The sequence below is a fragment of the Artemia sp. Qi Xiang Cuo genome, unplaced genomic scaffold (assembly GCF_049724085.1).
Source record: "Artemia sp. Qi Xiang Cuo unplaced genomic scaffold, ASM4972408v1 HiC_scaffold_2985, whole genome shotgun sequence".
Taxonomy (NCBI): domain Eukaryota; kingdom Metazoa; phylum Arthropoda; class Branchiopoda; order Anostraca; family Artemiidae; genus Artemia; species Artemia sp. Qi Xiang Cuo.
In genome coordinates this window covers 133,368-153,618 of record NW_028300380.1, presented here as the reverse complement: position 1 = coordinate 153,618, position 20,251 = coordinate 133,368, and the positions used below count along the sequence as shown (strand labels likewise).

General features: G+C 34.9%; 1 protein-coding gene across 4 annotated transcripts in view; it reads right to left on the bottom strand.

Moving 5' to 3' along the window:
• Nucleotides 1-19,347, bottom strand: part of LOC148938740 (RUN and FYVE domain-containing protein 1-like) — a 35,142-nt gene extending 15,795 nt beyond the window's left edge. The window contains exons 1-2 of one of the 4 annotated variants that reach the window (XM_089107577.1): nucleotides 19,331-19,347; nucleotides 12,100-12,604 (exon numbers count right to left, since the gene is read on the bottom strand). In XM_089107577.1, coding sequence (XP_088963703.1) covers nucleotides 12,100-12,180 — 81 coding nt within the window. In that variant the 5' untranslated portion in view covers nucleotides 12,181-12,604; nucleotides 19,331-19,347. Of the gene's footprint in view, nucleotides 1-12,099; nucleotides 17,042-19,226 lie in introns of those variants that run through there. The other 3 variants (XM_089107576.1, XM_089107578.1, XM_089107574.1) reach the window with 3 other exon arrangements.
• Nucleotides 19,348-20,251: the final 904 nt, after the last annotated feature.

Here is a 20,251-nt window from a genome sequence, read left to right as displayed (position 1 = left end):
GCATACAGGATAGGCACACCATCGAAGAGTTCGTGCTGCGAGCTGACGTGAGTTAGGTGTCTGGCTGGTAAATGAAAGCGGTTGGGTGTTGAAGACAAAGTCATGTCACGGTCGATTTATCTTAGAAACCTTGTTTGAACCACGTATATGGTGTTTTGGACCACAACGGTGACAGGCCAGGTCTCAGCCAAGGCAGAGCAGCTTCCTAATTTCGATGACCCAGGATTTCAACTTTTACAAATTTTTAATTTGGTTGCAATCAATGTCATCAGTTTACGAGAATAAGGGAAAGGGGGAAGCAGTAATTTTTTGAATTATTAAATAAAGACAAAAAAAATATTTCGAAATATTTTCTGGGAATTTTCTCAATGTTTCTGCTAAATCAAGATAAAAAAGGAATTTTTCAAAAATAGGATGCAGTTGTGAGCACCCAATTTCAAATTGATCTTGTTATCCCAAGGGATAAGAGCCTTTTAAAGTTTTTGCCTGCAATCTTTCTCGAATTAGAGCAAACACAGATTTTATATACCTTCAATGATTTTCGATACCGAAAGTATTATTCCAATTTTCAATAAATTGAGGCCTGGTCCAAGTACCAAAGTGCCAGCTTTACTTTCATCATAAAAATCTACAAAAATTGTGCTTCAAAGCAGAAAATTTAAAGTATTTCAAATAGTTTTCCACCCTTTTTTAATCTTGAAAAGAACATTGAATTTGTAAAAAAAATAAAGCACAGATTCATTTCTTTATATGGTAAGTAAATTGCTGTGTTTTGTGTTATAATTTTAATATGTATAGATTTTATATATCCTATATATCTAAGGAACTTTACACTTCACGGTTCATATTCTATTAACCTAATTCACAACCATTTATCTATGCTTAAGGCAATGGGAGACCACGGAATCAAATGGGGAGGAAAAAGTCTCCTTGACTTAGATTATGTTGAGGATTTAAGCATCCTAGATGAAAGTTTGAGCAAAATCAATGAAGTTTTAGAGGTTTTGCGAGTACAGGATGCTAGAATAGGTTTGAAAATTAATGTTAAGAAGACTAAGTCACTAAGGCTAGGAATAAGTGAAGATGAAAAGGTGACGTTGGGTAATGAAAAGATTGATCAGGTGGGCAGCTTCGCTTACCTTGGTAGTATTATTGGTAATGATGGTGAGAGCAGTGAAGATGTTAAAAGTAGAATAGCCAAGGCTCAGGGTGTTTTTTCACAGTTAAATAAAAATAGGAAGAATGGGAAGATAAGTCTGCAAACCGAAATTAGAATATTAGAAGCTACAGTGATGATAGTGGTCAAATATGGCACTGAAGCATGGACGCTCCGAAAATCGGATGAAGATTTGCTAGATGTTTTCCAGAGAAATTACTTAAGGATTGTTCTGGGTACCCGGCTGACTGACCGTATTTCAAACAATAGGCTATACGGAAAATATGGTTCAATACCACTCTCTAGGACTATAATGAAAGAAATGTTGAGATGGCTATGGCACGTTGTGTGGATAAAGGATGACAGATTGCTGAAGATTGTTTTTTTCGGCCAACCGTCTAGGGCTAAATGGAAAGCAGGTCGTCCTCGTCTGGGGTGGGAGGACGTCATAAAGAAAGATTTAAAGGAAATGGGAGCTTCGTGGGTGGGTGTAAAAAGGCAGGCTTTGAATAGATTGGAATGGAGGAGAAGCGTGCGTAGCTGTGTTGGCCTCAGGCGGCTTTGTGCTGCGGTGAGTTGTTAGTAGTAGCAGGAGTAGTAGTAGATTTTTGACTATATTTGACATAGTAAAGCTCATTATTTGTAAATAATACTATGAATCTTTAAAAACTTGTAGAAATTAACTGTGAATTGATAAAACATGCCCTTTTAACATTTACACATATATTTAATAAATTAATACTAAATTTTCCCCCAGGAAACTGAACTCAACTTTCACTCAAAACGGAAATTTTATTGTTTTCAGTGTTGACAGTGTGGCGGAATATACAGTCCCCAATAGATACCTAGATCTGGAACTGTTATAAATTGCTTTGTTCTATCTTTGGATTTAATATGGCTGTTTTATTTTTCTTTAAAAAACACCTTTTTTTGGAAAAAAAAATAAATTTATTTAATGAAAACATAAGTTGGTGATATGAGCACTTTCTATATATTTTTAATGTTATTATTCTTTGACTAGATTTATTTTTAAGAGTGATTTATCTGAATAGACGAATTCCTAATAGTGAGCTCTTAAATTTGTTTGATAAACTGCACTTTGCTCGCAATCATGATTCTATCCTTATTCCTGGGGATAGCATGCTGTTCCACGTATAGCATGACTACATGTGACTCTCTCCTTAGTGACTATCCACCAACTTTTTTTCTCAACCCACCTCCTTCCCATCAAATATTTAATGACTTTCCAGCTCCTTCAATTCTTTCAAAGTGTGACTCCTCCATAAATCTTCTTACTGTCTCCTGATATGAGGTAAAATTCTACTTGAGCTACTTTTGGCTATCTTGGAAAGGAGTTAGGTTAGGAAAATAAAACTTTCAAGGATGGGTCTAGTGGCTAAAGTATGTCCTGGGAAGGTATTTTGAAGTACCTACCTCCACTCCTTCTCTGTCTAGTGGCTCCTGAAATTTGCCTACTTGGCAGGTCTAGGCCTATACCTATTGAAATTTTGACAAAACAACATTTTACCTTAATTTTATATTAGTTTATTTTTCTTTTGCTTTAGTTCTGAAAATTCAATTCCTGTTATTCAAGTAGAATTTTAAGCCATATCAATGTTTTTTTTTTCTTCAAAATGTAGGAAATGTATATGCATAACTTTAAAACCTTATAAGTTTGGATTGAGCAAAGTTGTTAATCTGAAAACAATTTTGTTGTACTTCATTTAAGCAGAAGATCTATTTTGCAAGGTCTCACTTTTATAACACATTGATTTTTAAAAATCATCAAAGGTCAGGACCCTCTAGAGAGAGAAGAAGTAGAGGTAGGTGCTTCAAAATACCATCCCAAGACATTTTAGCCTGTAGACCCATCCCCCACCGATTATGTAAATCAATTTCTCGAAAATCCACTTCCCCCTCGAGTCCTAGATCAATACATCTCTTCCCCGTTAATGCGCATGTGCAAACTTCGCTCCGGAATCATTACACCTAGACGAACAACAACAAATAAATCGACCTTGAACCCATTAGACTCGATCAATAATCCTTGAATAAATTATGTAGGCTTGGCGTTAGACTTAATTAATATATATATATATATATATATATATATATATATATATATATATATATATATATATATATATATATATATATATATATATATATATATATATATATATATATATATATATATATATATATATATATATATATATATATATATATATATATATATATATATATATATATATATATATATATATATATATATATATATATATATATATATATATATATATATATATATATATATATATATATATATATATATATATATATATATATATATATATATATATATATATATATATATATATATATATATATATATATATATATATATATATGTATGTATATATATACAGTATCTTATCTACAGGGCGCTCTTAACAGCAAATTTTTTTGCAGATATCTGATGGAGAGAGAAGACGAATGATAAGACCGACTGGCTATTGAAATTATCGCAAATATTGACTCATAATAGAATATTTGGAAGTCTGCCTGTTTCATTCCATTACAATTTCGTCAATCCTTAGACCGAGCAGCTTCAACCGGCAGAACAAGTATGGGTCCTGACTAGAGTACTTAAGTTAATGTAGAGAGGCTATTTTGGGTTAAATTAATGTACAAAGGCCTTTTCGAGGCGCTGCCAAAGTGAAGATCGAAGTGGGTATAATGTTATTTTTTTCACCAAGGCATTTCGTATGGATGAAGTTGTCGTAAGAACTTCAGAAGTGACTCATTCAATTGGGAATTGAAAGTTTTGGTGCCCTTTTTAATAGTCAAAATTGATTGGAGAGCAAACAGCCTCCCTTCCATGCACCCTTTTCCCCAAAGACATCCAATCAAAATTATGAGACAGCCATCTTATTCAGCATAGTTAAAAGGTCCATACTATGCCCCTGGGAATGAAACCCCCCCCCCCCGGTTGTTCGCGCAAGGGCTGTAAGTTATACCAATCGCCCTTTGTTTACCTAAAGTATTTGTAATTGGGAAGGGGGGCATATTTGACGTTTGACTTTTGACCTGTGGATTTGACTTTCTGGGAATCTTGAGTGGAGTGCTGAATGAAATCAAAACACATTATGTACATACAGGTTGTCAAAAGGGCGTATCTCAGGAATGACTGAGGGTATTAAGTTGGAACTTTCAGGGAATGATGAAAGGCATGACAAATTGGCCAAAAGGCAATATGTGCATGCTTACACTACTACTACTGCTGCTACTACTACCACCACCACTTAATACCTTAGTGTATTAAATTGGAGCTTTGAGGGGATGGTCAATTGACCAAAAAAGGCAATAGATGCAAGCTACTACTATTGCTACTATAACTACTACTGCTGCTGTTAATACTGCAACTACTACTTCTATCGTGACTACTACAAAAGCAACATCATAGCAATGCTTAGGGCAATGGCTTAGGGTATTAAGTTGAAACTTCCAGGGCATAATGAGAGGGATGTTCAAGTGACTAAAAGGCAATGTGTGTATACTACTGCTGCTACTAATACTACCACTACTACTACTGCTAATCAGAAGTAGGTACCACACCAATGTGGTGGTTTAGCTGTATATATAAAAAGTGGATTTGGTGTGCAGATTAGGTCGGATTTAGCGGTTAATTATTGAATGAAATTTGAGTCCCTGGTTCTTGATGTGAGTAATGCAAATAATAAGTTTATAGTTGAAGTAATTTATACACCACCTTCATCTAATGTTGAGGAGTTTATCGAACTGATAGATGAATTTTTTGAAAAGTTGCCAAGTTCAAAAATTCCATGTTTTAATTGTGGGGATTTTAATATTGGTTTAAATATGGTTGATAGGAATAATAAGGTAAAACATTTTGTAAACACAATGTTAAGTTTTGGTTTTTATCCTGCAATTAACATATGCACATGAGTTACAGAAACTTGAGGGTCTATAATTGATAATATTTTTGTACATATTAATTATTTGTGGCCTACAGTAGTTATTAATAGTGCATCTGACCATTTTGGGGTTGCAACATCTGTACCTGGAATAATTGGTCCTAAGCCCAAGAATAACAGTTTGTCAAAGGTACCTTTTGTAGATGGAAATGTGCTTTTGAAGTTTAAGCGGAAGCTTGAAAGTGCATATTTTGAGTTTCTTCAGGATAGTACAGATATTGATACCAAATTTGGTAAGCGATATAAAAAAATAAAATTACTATTTCAAGAGTTTTTGGAGTATAAAAAGATAAAACAAAGATTTAAGTTGCCAATTAAACCTTGGATTACAAAATGATTAGACTACTAGCCTCAATGGGAAAACGGCAAGTGATGTATGAAAGGTGCGCGACTCAAGATTCAGCATCTAATAAAGAACATAATAAAAAATTTAATTGAAAGTTAAACAAGTCTTTAAAGAAAAGCAAAAATGGACTACTATGCAAAGAAATTTCAAGATTATGGAGGAAGCCCGGGTAAAACTTGGCAACTGATTAAGTCAGTATTAAGCCCAAGGACTGAACCAATAATTCCTAGTAGGCTGATCGGCCGTGGGAGTTGGATAGCGGTGTGCCTAATAACTTGTGTACCCACTTTTCAGAAGTAGGGCCAAAACCATCGATATCTGTGGAGTGCATAAATGGTGATGGTACATACTAGAATTTTTTTTCACTTAGTCAATTTGGCTTTTTAAAAAAAATAACAAAAATAACATAAAAAAACATAGAAATCTATATATAATACTAACAAAACAAAACTGCATATAATGCTAACAATATCAAAATAGGTTCCGATGCATATTAGCGGGTTTGGGACGACCCAAAAAGGGGCAATTCAACTACTAATACACTATCACACTTCCACGGAAAAAAACTCTCAGACTCCTCCTCCCCTCCCCCAACCCCCTAAACAATTCATTAACATTTTCAAGATAATACATTTCCACAAGGAACTTAACGGAATCCCACACTCACAGTCTATGATTCATCATGCTTCCTTTTACATACCGACACTCACCTCAATCAACACACAAATCAGTTTATCTTTTAACACTCACAGGCATATACTCACTCCCAAAGCAAACACTCAATCCATGTCTACAATACTGGTTAAAGCAAATACATCGCAAAGAAGCAAGGAAGTCCTCAAGGGCTTTCTTACCTTTTTACTGCCACCGGAAGCCTGTTCCTTATTTCAGGGACAATATACCTAATAGAAAATTTAGATCTGAAACCAGTGCTCTTACTATAAACAGCAAGTAGAACAATAGGGAGATTTTTAATATAAAACAGTGGAATGAAACATTAATGAATATTTCGACCCTATATCCAAAGGCCGTCCTCAGCAAAACAAATAAAAAAAAAGAATATTACATTAAAATACAATCAATTGTATTTTAATGTGAGTTCTTTGTGTTTTAATGTGAGGGGTAAGTTGACCTGAATCAAAACACACTACATTCAAGCAGGTTGTCAAAAAGGCTTATGAGCAAATATCTTAAGGAACAGTTTGAAGCATGAAGTTGAAACTTACCTGGCATGTTGGTGGGAATGCTGAACTAACCAAAACGCAATATTTGCATGCTACTACTACTACTACTGCTGCTACTACTATTACTACTGCTAAAACTACTACTGCTGCTAAAGCTAAGGGTATTAAGTTGAAAATTTCAAGACATCTTGAGAGGATTTTGAAATAAATAAACATACCATGTGCATGTAGTTTGTCAAAAAAACGTATCAGCAATGTTCCAAGAACTGTTTGCAGTATCAAGTTGAAGTTTTCAGTGTGTTAAGAGGGATATTGAAAGATTAAAAGATGCTATCGGCATGCTGCTACTATGACTTCTACTACTACTACAACTATCGTTACTACTAAAGATAAGGGTATTTAAGTGAAGCTTTCAGCGAATGTTTAGGGGGATGTTGAAGTAAATCAAAACAAACTATGGGCATGTATATTGTCAATACGGTGTATCAACAATACCTCATGAACGTATTGGACTATTAAGTTCAAACTTCCAGGGTTGAGGCGGATTTTGGCCTAACCAGAAAGCACTATTCTACTAATATGATTACTTCAGCTAGTGAGGCTAATGGTATTAAGGTGAAACTTTCAGGGAGTGTTTAGGGTAAGTTTCAACTAGATAAAAACACACTATATGAATACAGGATGTAAAAAAGTCACATCTTAGGAACTTCTTATCAACATCTTAGGAGCACCTTACAGTATTAAGTTGAAACTTTCAGGGAATACTTGATGTTGAACAAAATCAAAACATATTGTGTGCATTCAGGTTGCCAAAAGGATGCATGTGCAATTTCTCACGATCAGCTTAGGATATCATGTTGAAACTCGTATGTGGGTCTTACGTTCAACAATCATGGTTGCAGCGGTAGCTGCAACCTAGTAAAGAGCGATCCACAGCCCATAGTAACCAAAAGCTAAAAATGCATTTTGAAAAAAAACTGCCAAGTGAAAAAAATTGTCATCTCACACAGACTCAGGAATGGTAACTATTACTTCGGTTCGTCTTAAAAGTAAAAATTCATTAGAATAAAAATTGCGAAAAGAAACTTAGGGTGATTTTGAAAAAAAACCTCAAACCCCTCGAAAATGGCGTCAGATTAAAATGAAAAATGTACTATTGGAATCAGCGAGGTCGAAAACCTAGTACAGAAAAATTACAGTCCCCCTCCTTGAACAACAAGGAAAATCACTTTTTTGCATCGGTAGCACTGATCTGTCTCCCGTTATTTTTCTGTTTTTTTGTTGTTTTTTTTCAACTGGTTTAGTGAACTGCCAGAACATCATAGAGAGATGCTTAATGGCTCATTCAAAAGCTATTTCTCATATCTACGTGCTTTTTATAAATTCTGCCATCTGCAAGTGCCATTTCTAAAGTGATGGCACTAGCAGGCTACCAGGACATCGTAGATGGATTTTTTATAGCTCATATAAAACATATTGCTCATATCTACGTCCTTCATACAAATTCCAATATCAGTATGTTCCAAATGGCACTAAAACGGCACTTTGGGTGCCGTGTCTCGAGTGGAAAAGCTGTGGCTATTGGGCAAGCAGAACTTATAAGAGTGAAGTTTAGTGTCCTATTTGAAAGCTATTGCCCATATATATGTGCTTTTTTTTTATCAATTTTACCATTCGTAAGTGCGATATAACACTGAAAACAACACTTTTGGTGCCATTTCTTAAATGGAAAAGCTCTGAAGTACAAAACAGGTATTATTGTAATAGTTATGTTCCAGAATCCCTAACTGGAGGTTTACAAGAACCCCTCCCGTACACTCCCCCTCCCCGCCCCCTTAGCAAGTTTCATATCGTCTACTCATCAGTAAGCAACTGAAACAGTAACAGACTACCACACCCTCGTAGACAGACGTTTAATGGCTCAAGTAAAAGCTACTTATTATATTTACTAGTTTTTTATTTTATTTTACAATCTATTAGATTTCACAGATTTCAAGGTTGACTAGGTTCTGGGAACAATTTGCAATGAACTCTTTGTTACATTTGAATCATTAGCTGCAACCTAGTAAAGAGTGAACCACACCCCATAGTAACTAAAAGTTAAAAAAAGTTAAAAGGGTCTTTTATTTCTTCTTCTTTTTTCCAGGTCTTGTGAGCTACTAGAACATGATAGAGAGAGGCTTAAGAGTTCGTTCAAAAGCTATTTCTCATATGTACCTGGTTTACATAAATTTCATCATGTGCAAGTACCATATGGCACGAAAAAAGGACTTTTATGCCTTTTCTCGAGGGTTGGGGCTAGCAAGCTACCAGAACATCTTAGATAAGTTTTTGATAGCTCATATAAAAAATATTGCTCATATCTACGTTCTTCTTATAAATTCAACCATGTGCAAGTTTCAAATGGCACTTAAAACGACACTTTTGGTACCATGTCTCAAGTGGAAAAGCTGGGGCTAGTGAGCTACTAGAACCATTTGGGATGATGTTTAATGGCTCATTTGAAAACTTTTGCTCGTATCTACGTGTTTTTTTTTAATCAATTCTACAATTCGTAAGCAAGATATAGCACTGAAAACAACACTTTTGATGCTACTTCTTAAGTTGAAAACCATTGAAGCATAAAACGGTATAATTGTAATAATTATGGTCCAAAACCCTTAACTGTAGGTTTGTAGGAACACCTCCCGCAAATTCCTCCTCCGGGCCCCTTAATAAGCTAGGCAATTGAAGTTCAACAAACACTAATATATTAAATTATATTATAAGAGGCGTGGTTCTGTTAGTACAGCACTGGACTTCAAATTAGATTATCATGCGTTTAATTCCAGTTTGGATTTTTTTTTTCAATCACGGTTTGTCCTTTCTTATAATTACTTTTCAGATAATCAACTATTTTCGCAAATGTGATGCAGTCATTTTTTTAAAGAATATCCCAGGAAAGCTCATTTTAAACCTATTATTCATATCTACGAGCTTTTTATTAATCTTACCATCCAAAAGTGCCAAATAGCACTAAAAACGACACTTTTGGTACCACTTCTTAAGTGGAATAGTTTAGAAGCATAAAACGGTACCATTGCAATAATTAGGATTCAAAGCCCTAAACTGGAGGTTTATAAAACCCCTCACATATACTTCCTCTTCAGACTCTCTTAGTAAGTTTCATAAATCTCCTAAGTAAAAGATTATTGCCAAAAAAAAATTAATTAAAACTAAAAACTTTTCAACTGAAAATCTACCAAAAATTAAGCTTTAATGATCAACAGTTTTGAATTTGAAAAAATAGACAGTCGTTACGAAAAAAAATATAATCGTTTGATAAAATTTTTTATTATTTTATGCGAAAATTCAATGTCATAGCTCTTCACTTATTTCTGTCAAGGGAAAACCACTTTTGAACCGGTGATCCCTTGATCTTCAGTCGAATGGCAACCACTAGCTTTGAAATCTGCATACATTTCTGCATACAAATCTGCATAAATACTAAGTGTCCACAATAAGGGCAAATTTCTCAGCTAGCAGCCATTTCCAGCATATGAAAGGGGTTGCCCCTCCTCAACACCTTGTTCTTCGCATTAAATTGTTTTAGTATTTAAAAACAAACCTTGTTATTGTTCTAATTAAACGACACTTGTGTTTCAGGAGAAGTTATTAATGAATTTGGATAAAATTCAAACATTAGTGTAAATAACAAGGTGTTGAGGAGGGGGTAACTCCCTCCATCGACATAATAATTTCTGCTCGTCTTAGGTTTTAATGTTGCTCCTTAGTTTCCGTTGAAAAAACTTTTTTTATTTAATTTCTGATTGTTTTTAAATAAGGCGGAGAAATCCGGCTCTACCTCCACAGAAAAATTCCCCTCCCCCTTCCCACAGAAAGATCCTCTAAACAATCCAATCCCAGTGAAAACTTACCCTGGGCAATTACCCTTAACATCTCCACGCATAAAATTGAGTTGACAAAGATAAGGTAAGATAAATATAAGGATTTCGTACAAGAATTCTGGAAAATCTCCCCCCCCCCAGTGTAAAATTTCCCCTCTAAAGTTCACCCCCCAAAAAAATCCCTGCCCATGGAAAATCCCCCAAGCAGAAAATTTACCCAAAAAATGTGTACTATACATAATACATAATGATAGTTAATACATAAATATACTATAAACAAACTATGGGCAATGAGAATTTTCGCCAGGAATTGTGGGAGATCATGTTATCTCCAAAGGAATAGTTTCGACTATGCTGAACAAAATGGCTATCTCAAAATTTTCATTGGACGATTTTGGGTGAAAAAGGGCATGGGAGAGGGCCTAGTTGACCTCCAATCTTTTTAGTCACTTAAAAATGGCACAATAACTTTTAATTTCCGTTCGAATGAGCCCTCTCACTGTGTTCTCGCACCATTGTGTCGATACGATAACCCCTGGGAAAAAGAAAAAAATAAATAAATAAACACGCATCTGTTATCTTTCTTCTGGCAAAAAAAAAAATGCAAAATTCCAGTTTTGCAGATAAGAGCTTGAAACCTCCATAGTAGGGTTTTCTGATACGTTGAATCTGGTCATTCAATTTCCATTAAGATCATTTTACTTTTAGGGGGCGTTTCCCCCCTTTTTCGAAAATCAGATAAATTTTCTCAGGCTTGTAGTCTTTGATCAATAACATTAAACTTGCTGAATCTTATATATTTGGAATCAGCATAATAAGCCAATTCTTTTGATATATCTATTGATATCAAAATTCTATTCTTTAGAGTCACAGTTCCTATTGAGCTGCATTGCTCCTTACTTACAGTTTGTAAACACGAACTGTTTGAAATACTGCATTGAAAAACACAAACACGAACATACACAATAAACAAATAACAAAATAAAATATATTCTGCACCCCCTAAGCTATTTCCATGGAACTCTTAGATGTTTGTAAACACAAAGCAAGGCCACACACTGGACAATTTAAGAGGTTTTAACTCTTCTTACACTAAAAAGTGAAAATTATGTTTCAAATACACACTCTTTATTGTTTTAGTTATGAAAAAATCTTATAGACCTTATCAAGGTTGTACCCAGGATTTTTTTCGGAGGGGGTTTTACACACAGATTTTTTTTCGGGGGGAGGTTTTACACAAAAAAAAAAACTCAAAAAACGCATACAAAATTTGTTTATATTCATTTTTACGAGTCAAAAAATATTTCGGGAGGGGTTCAAACCCCCCTCCCTCTGGGTATGGCCTTGGACCTTATCTATAAGACGCCCATCCCTGCAAATTAAAATCCTTGGTATTAGGTATGACTCATTAGTGAAGAATGCTTGATTTAATTGTCATTAGTGTTGAAATGGCAAAACCAGTCATTTGAAGAAAAACTTAAACAGAACTAACCAGTACAGCAAATGGGATCTGATAAGAATAGCTTACTTGGTGGAAGAGGTGGAGCTGGTGACATTTCACAATTTCTTGGTGGTCTGTCTGGGGCTGCATCTTGAGTTGATATTCCATTGTTGCTCAGGTGGGCAGTACATTCATTTATAATGCCATTCACAATTTCTTCAATGACTGATCTACTGTCATCAGTGAGAGAAGCACCAGAAACCAATTTTTCAGAATTGTCTGTGGGGTTGGTCATTAATGAGTCTTTGTTCCCCATGAAACTGGTTTCATCAATATTTACTTCATGGTCAACTATACATTCTCCTTTACTGGAGGTATGTTCACTTTTGTCTTCCATGTTTTCTGATTCATCCATAACTAAGTAACATGAAATCAACAGTATACTATTTCACTTAATAACTTTGTAGTGACAACTTCTTGGATATATTTCTTTTTTCTTGCTTTATAAAATTTACACAATTCCACTATTTGCAGTTAGTTATCAAAAAATTTCAAAAAGTGCCGTCAGATTCTTTGAACTAAACATTCTAACCTAAAAGTAAATAAGAAAAGGGCAACAAAAACTATATTCTAATTTTTGCTATAATAGGCCTACTATTTATTTATTAAACACAACAACATTGATAAATTAAAGGCTTTCTCTGGTCACCTTAGAGGCTAGAAGATACCTTAGAGACTTCATTTTTTCAACAAGAAAATGTTTACAACAAAAAAGTACAAAGCAGAGCAAAACATATTGGTGAAAGGAAAAAAAGAAATCACTAATTATGAAAAATATCTATATTTTTATGACAATGGAATGCGGCAGTTCATTATTCCTTAAATTCTAAAGCTCTTGGCTTAGAAGGCAACTATAATAAAAACATCCCCAAATTTTGGGGAAAAAATACTTTTGGAATCTTTAAGTTGGATTGATATGTTTGGAATTGTCCAACTTGCCAAGTCACCTTAGATTAAGAAGAAGGCTATAATAAAAACATCATTCATTACAAATTTTGAAAAAAAAAATCCTTTTAGATTTTGTAAGTTGGATTGGTATGTTTAGGATTTCCCAACTTTCTAAGTCAGCTTAGAAGAAAACTATAGTAAAACATCATCATTCATCCCAAATTTTAGAGAGAAACTTTAGTTACATTGATGCCCAACCACCTAAATGATGTAAAAGAGGGGACAGAAAACGATCTCCATGCCAGAGGCAAAAGAAAAGTAGGTAAAAAGGCAAAAGTAATGCCCAATACACACCATAGTTGCCAATGTTTGTATATATTGTCAAAAAATGCAAAAGACAATTTTTATGAATGAATTGGGTTTTTACACTTTTGTTTTGCAAGCACCAAATCAAAATGGCAAGAAATTTGTTTGAGATGTTTATACCAACACCAATTTGTGCCCAACTATTCTCTACTAATACTATGTTTTCATGTCTTCTCTCATATTCATGTTAGCCTACAGATACAAAAACTGTTATTTCAAGCTTCCATTTTTCCTAGTTCCAAAAATAATCCCTAGGTCTTGACTCTGATTATAACTAAAAATTTTAAGTTTAAAGTTGAACAATGTTAAACCCCAGAACTATTGAACAGTGTACATAACTGGTGTCACAGTTATGGATTTGAACTATGTCTCCATTAAAAATGCCTTAAGACATCTAGGAGTAAGTGTGGATACGCCTTTAAGTTCCCTGAACGTTCCTAACCATTTAAAAGTATCTTCCTGAAGCTATACGAGGCCACTGTATAACCAGTCCTGGGCTTTAGAACCTGCCAAAGAGGGCCTTTTTGAGACATGGTGATGAAAAGTTATACAGATGAATACAGAAGCACAAAGAAGGGCTGCAAAATGTACATCAGAACTTGGTCAGAAATTATACAGTGAGAGATCAGACACTCCTACCATCTACCATCTACAACCTACCATATTTTACTTGCTGACACAGGTTCAATGACATGCAACTGACATACAAGTATCTCAACCAGAGCAAGAAGGTCTACAACAAGGGCACTCAGAAAAGCTTTGCAAGCCCTAAAATAATCATAGATTTGGGTAAGAATATTCCAACCAAACAGTAATGGATTATTGGAGCAAGTTGAGTAAGGAGATGTTGTCCTCAGGAACAATGAAGGTATCAAAAGAGACTTGACCAAGAATTGGACAAAGTGGAGTTGGTTATTTTTTACCAAGGTACAAAGTTGCATGCCCATTAATTGTGTCTTATAATTAATAAAAAATGATAATACAAAAGAGGTTTAGCCAGGACGCTAATTCTGCTTGTTGGGCCCAGCCAACTCACACACTCAGCTCAAAAGTGAAACTATCAATAAAGACCAGCTTTTCCTTAAAGCAGAATATAAAATTAGTAATCATTGCCGGTGACAGATTTGAACAAATTTAGCATTGCATTTTATTTTGCTAAAATATTACCAACTATTACCAAAATAAATCTTAGAAATACTACTACTACTACTTCTAACAACTCACCACAGCACCTAGCTGCCTGAGGCCAGCACAGCTATGCATCAGATATTTTACTCCAGATTAAATATAGCATTACTAAAAACATTCTATATGATACCTTAAATACTAAAACTTTGTGATATTTTAACAGTGGATTAATGGTTTCAATACTTATGATATGCAAATGTCTAAAATGGTCCCCTAATCTAAAGCAAGATATGTTTCTGGTTCTACAACTTTCAGTTCTCTGTTAGCATATTTCCTATCAACATCTCTCAAAGTATAACTGTGATTTACAGAAGAAATTGTGGAATACTGGCATTTAACTTAGTATTAGTAGTAACTTTTTCTTGGAACATCAATAATGGCAAGACCAAAGCGATTGTGTTCTTTACCAGCCATGAGGTCTTTGTGGGGATCAATGTGTTATTTATCTTGAATTGTTTGCTCTTTTATTGGAAAACTTACATTTGATCTTACCAGAGTGCAGAGTAAGGGTATTATTTAACTTGATTAAAGCTGTTGGTTCATAGCTGTTGAATTCATAGTTCTACAAAGAAACCAAAAAGCATGCCCAGAGACTTGTAGTCTTGCAAATTATGTGGGGTGACCCAATTCTTACCGCCTGGTGCACATCTTGGAATTTCACATTGCCAAACAGTTCCACCCTGTTTGGTACAATTGTGCCCCACTTGGCACACTTCCGCAATACAATTTCTCCATAATCATTTGTCTGATGTTCTATGCTTAATTTTGCTGGGTCTGACTTGGAAATTTTAATATCCTTATTATGGTTATTTATACATTGGCCTAAATATAATTATTACTAGGCCTACTACTAACAACATACTACAGCACCAAGCTGCCTGAGGCCAACAGAACCATGCATGCTGCTCCTTCATTCCAATCTATTTAAAGCCTCCTTCTTTACACCCCCCCCAGAATTAGCCATTTCCCTGAAATTTTTCTCAAAACATCCTCCCACCCCATTTAGAGTCAAGCTGCTTTCTGCTTGGCTCTAGATGGTTGTCTGAAAAGGACAATCTTCAGCAATCTGTGATCCTTCATCAACAGAATGTGTCCTAGTTATCTAAAAATTTCTCTAATGATAGCTCTGGAAAGCAGGACTGAACTACATTTTTTGTAGAGCTTTCTGTTTGAAATACAATCAGTCAGACAGATACCCAAAAATTTCATGCAGACAGTTTCTCTGAAAAACATCTAGCAAATCCTTCTCTATCCTTTGGAGCACACAAACTTCAAAACCACACTAGTTAAATGGTGGATTGTACCTTTACATAAAGTTTAATTCAATTCAATGTTTCTATATTGGGTTTATTCATTATGTTAAAGATGCTTGGTTTAAAATAGAAATTAACTGGAGAAATTCTGCCCAACAAATGTGTTATCTGTCATTGACTAGAGCCTGCCCAACTTGAAGGATGCAAAAGCAAGGTTATACAAAGATGCAGAGCAAATTTTCATGACCCTCATATGGATAGGAGAAAAAAGGCAGAGACATCTTCAGTCTCTTTGTCATTACAGGTGGAACTGCAGTGTCCTGATGAGTACTCAAGACTATTCAAACAGCCCATCAAGTCTGCTTTAATTTCTTTCTTTGACTCCAACACATTTATTTGAGTATTCATTTATCTTATAGATGCTTGGGTTTAAAATCAAAATTAAATGAAGGAATTCTGCCCAGCAAATCTGTATTCTGTTTGATCACTGAATAGAACCAGTATAACTTGAAAGATGCTACAGCACAGTTAGACAAAGATGCAGAGCAAATTTTCATGACCACTTATACTGGAAAACTAATGCAGTGAATCATTCCTACCTTCTCATATGGATAGGAGAAAAAATATAGACACCTTCGGTACCTTTGACATTACAGGTAGAAGTACAGTATTCTAATGAGTGCTCAAGACTATTCAAACAGCACAACCAGTCAGTTTTAAATCCTTTCTTTGGCTCCTAAATGTTTAACAAACAGAATAAAAAAAAAGTTTGAAACCATTGAGCAGTATGTTACTGATCCCAAAGAAATTCCTAAGAATTATAGCTATAACAATAATAATATAATGCAAAACAAATAGGCCACAGGGCCTCTACAAAAATCTTTTAAATTGAAAAAAATTGTAGGCACTTTCACTGTAGTATTTGTCCAGTTCCTGCTTGAACGAGTTTAATGAGTTGGCATTGATGACTTCAAAGGGGAGTTTGTTCCAGTGTTGTGTTACTTGGTTCTTGAACACCCAACAGCTGATGTCCTTTTGGAACCTTTCCTCTTGAAGCTTGAGGTTGTGACCACAAAGGCTTATGTGGCTGAAGCTGAGAACATTGGTAGCCTGGATGTTTTTGTAGGCAGCGTACCAAAGCTTGTATACCTGAATGAGGTCTCCTTGGTGCAGTTGATAAGCTAGTGAAGGAAGTTTGAGCTTGCAGAGCCTATCTTTGTAAGGTAAATTTCTCAAAGTCGGACAGAACTTTGTTATTTGTCTTTGAACTTTTTCAAGAGCTCCGATGTCTTTGTTTTAAAAGGGACATGTAGTACAATGACCATATTCAGGGATTGGCCATACAAAATCTTTGTAGGGAAGGCAAAGGGTGTTATCATTTGCGAAAGTGAAATTGCGCCTTAAAACTCCTGCAACACGATTTGCTTTCCCAATAATGCTGTTGTAGTGGGCCTGGAAGTTGAGGTTGCTGTCAATGACAACTCCTAAGTTGCACTCCTCCTGGCATGATGTGATCAGTAAACCTCCTAGTCTATATTCATAGTGGATAGTAGGTTTCCCTATGGTTAGTTTGTGGCTTTTGTCAATATTGATTTTCATCAGCCAGTTGGACATCCATCTATTGAGCTTGTCAAGGTCCTCTTGCAGAGATTGTGCATTGGCAGCTGTTTTAATTACTTTATACAGCTTGGTGTCATCTGGATACAGAAGAATCTCAGAGTTGATTCCTTCTACTAGATCATTGAGATACAGGTTAAATAAGAGAGGGCCAATGACCATGCCATGGGGAACACTGCTAATTACCTCTACTTCAAGTGTGCTCAAAACTCCATCTACTGATACTGTTTGAGACCTTCCAATAAGAAACTGTTTAATTCAATCAACTGTGATTCCCAGACCAAGGTTGCAGAGTTTGTATAAGAGGCGACAATGAGATACATTGTCAAAAGCTTTTTTAAGGTCTATGTAAATGACATTGACTTGATAACCCTTATCTGTATGCATTTTCCAGTTTTCCACCGTCATAAGAAGCTGTGACTCTGCAGACCTTCTCTTCAAGAACCTAAATTGCTTGCTAGTGATTATCTTTCTTTTGCTCATGTGCTCAAGGATGTGGTCAGATATGATAGATTCCAGTATTTTGCAGGTAGTTCCAGTATAGCTATGGTCAATAGGATGAATTGGTGAGAGATCAGATTATTTTTGGCGGAAATATGATAAGCTCAGAAAAAGAGTTCTTGTCAAACACTAGAACTTAGCATAGAATAAAGCAGTCCAGATGTACAGAATATTTTACTCTGTCCTTTTCAAGTTTTTGTAGATGGGTTTTCAGTTAATAAATAAATATAATAAATAAATATTCCAGCAAACCTAAGGACAACATGGAATCATGTGTTATGATGCAAAACAGAGCATCAAATAAGAAGTGGGTGCAGTAAACGAGCAAACTGAAGAGTAAGTGAGCAGGCTAAGGTAAACTAAACAGATTAAAGAGTAAATAAATTACAGTAGCAAAGACATTACCTACAAAAAATCAGATGTGGTAGATTTGACCACTTTGCATGCATGAGTACAAAAAAAAACTGTCCATAGCATTCTGCATTATAAACTGATGGGCATTGAAGCCTAAACAGTAACTTTAGAATTCTTTATATGCTAATTGATTAGAACTACTGAAAGCAACACCACTGCTTCCACCAGATTAGTTGAGCAATACACAGACTGAAACTCCATACAAAAATACAGCCCAGATGTAGATATTCATTAAATTTTCTATTATCAGTGCTGTCATACAACTTTTGTTAAGCAAAAACTCAAGTGTCTCACTGCCTTTCATCAATTTATTGAATAAATTAACCAAGAATCCAATTATGCAGTTGATAAAATCCTTTACAACTATGAGAACCCATTTGATGGAATTTGGAATCTAGATGACAAATGCCATATTTATCTATAAGAGAATGCCAACAGTACAACAACCTAAAAGGATTCTAATATCCATGCATGATCAGTTTAGAACAAATAAGGCTTAGCTGTCTCAAAGACAAGGTTCTACTGGGATAGAATCCAAACTGATGTAATGGGTCATTCCATAGTCACTGTTAAGAACCTAATAACAGTCTTTAGTTGTACCAGGACTGGAGAAACCTGAACAAGTGCATCCAGAAACCCTGTCATCCAACAACAATTAAAGTGACAGATTCCACTATAGAATATGTGGAACAATACATTTTTGGAACCTAGTGCATGGCAACAAATAGCCTGGAGCATCAGAGTATAAACTTGTTGTAAGTCAGCCAATCTGACTGCCTTCAACAAGACAACAGGAAGGTTTCATAGTAAAATTCTACTTTAGCTACTTTTGGCTATATTGAAAAGGGGTCAGGTTAGGAAAATGAAACTTTCAGGGATAGGTCTACATGCAAAAGCAGGTCCAGGAAGGTGTTTTAAAGTACCTACCTTCACTCCTCCCTCTAGAGGGTCCTGAAATTTACCTACATGACAGGTTTCATGTAGATATTGACAGCTATACCTATTGAAATTTTGACAAAACAACATTTTACCTTAATTTTTATATTAGTTTCTTTTTCTCTTGCTTTAGTTCCGAAAATACAATTTCTGTTATTTGAGTAGAATTTTAAGTCATATCAATGTTTTCTTTCAAAATTTAGGAAATGTATTTTCATGTCTTTAAACCCTACCATTTGGGATGAAGAAATGTTGTGAGGTTCAAAACAATTTTGTTGTGCTTCATCTAAGCAGAAGATCTATTTTGCAAGGTTTCACTTTTATAACACACACATTTTTAAAGGTTATCAAAGGTCAGGACCCTCTAGAGGGAGAAGAAGCAGAAGTAGGTGCTTCAAAATACATTCTTCAGACATACTTTAGCCTGTAGACTCATCCCTGAAAGTTTTATTTTCCTAACATAACCCCTTTCCAGGATAGTCAAAAGTAGCTAAAGTAGAATTTTATTGGTAAAATTCTACTTTGGCTACTTTTGAGTTAGGTTCTAGTTCTACTTTGGGTTAGGTTAGGAAAATAAAACTTTCAGGGATGGGTCTACAAGCTAAAATGTCTTGGGATGGTATTTTGAAGCACCTACCTCTACTCCTTCTCTCTCTAGAGGGTCCTGACCTTTGGTGATTTTTAAAAATCTGTGTGTTGTAAATGTGAGATCTTGCAAAATAGATCTTCTGCTTAAATGATGTACAACAAAATTATTTTAAGCTTCACAACTTAGCACAATCTCAACTTATAATATTTTAAAGAGATGCAAATACATTTCTTATATTTTGAAAAAAAAACAACATTGATATGGCTTAAAATTCTACTCCAATAACAGGAATTACATTGTCAGAACTAAAACAAGAGACAAATAAACTAATATAAAATTAAGGTAAAATGTTGTTTTGTCAAAATTTCAATAGGTATAGGCCTAGACCTTCCCAGTAGGCAAATTTCAGGAGCCACTAGACAGAGAA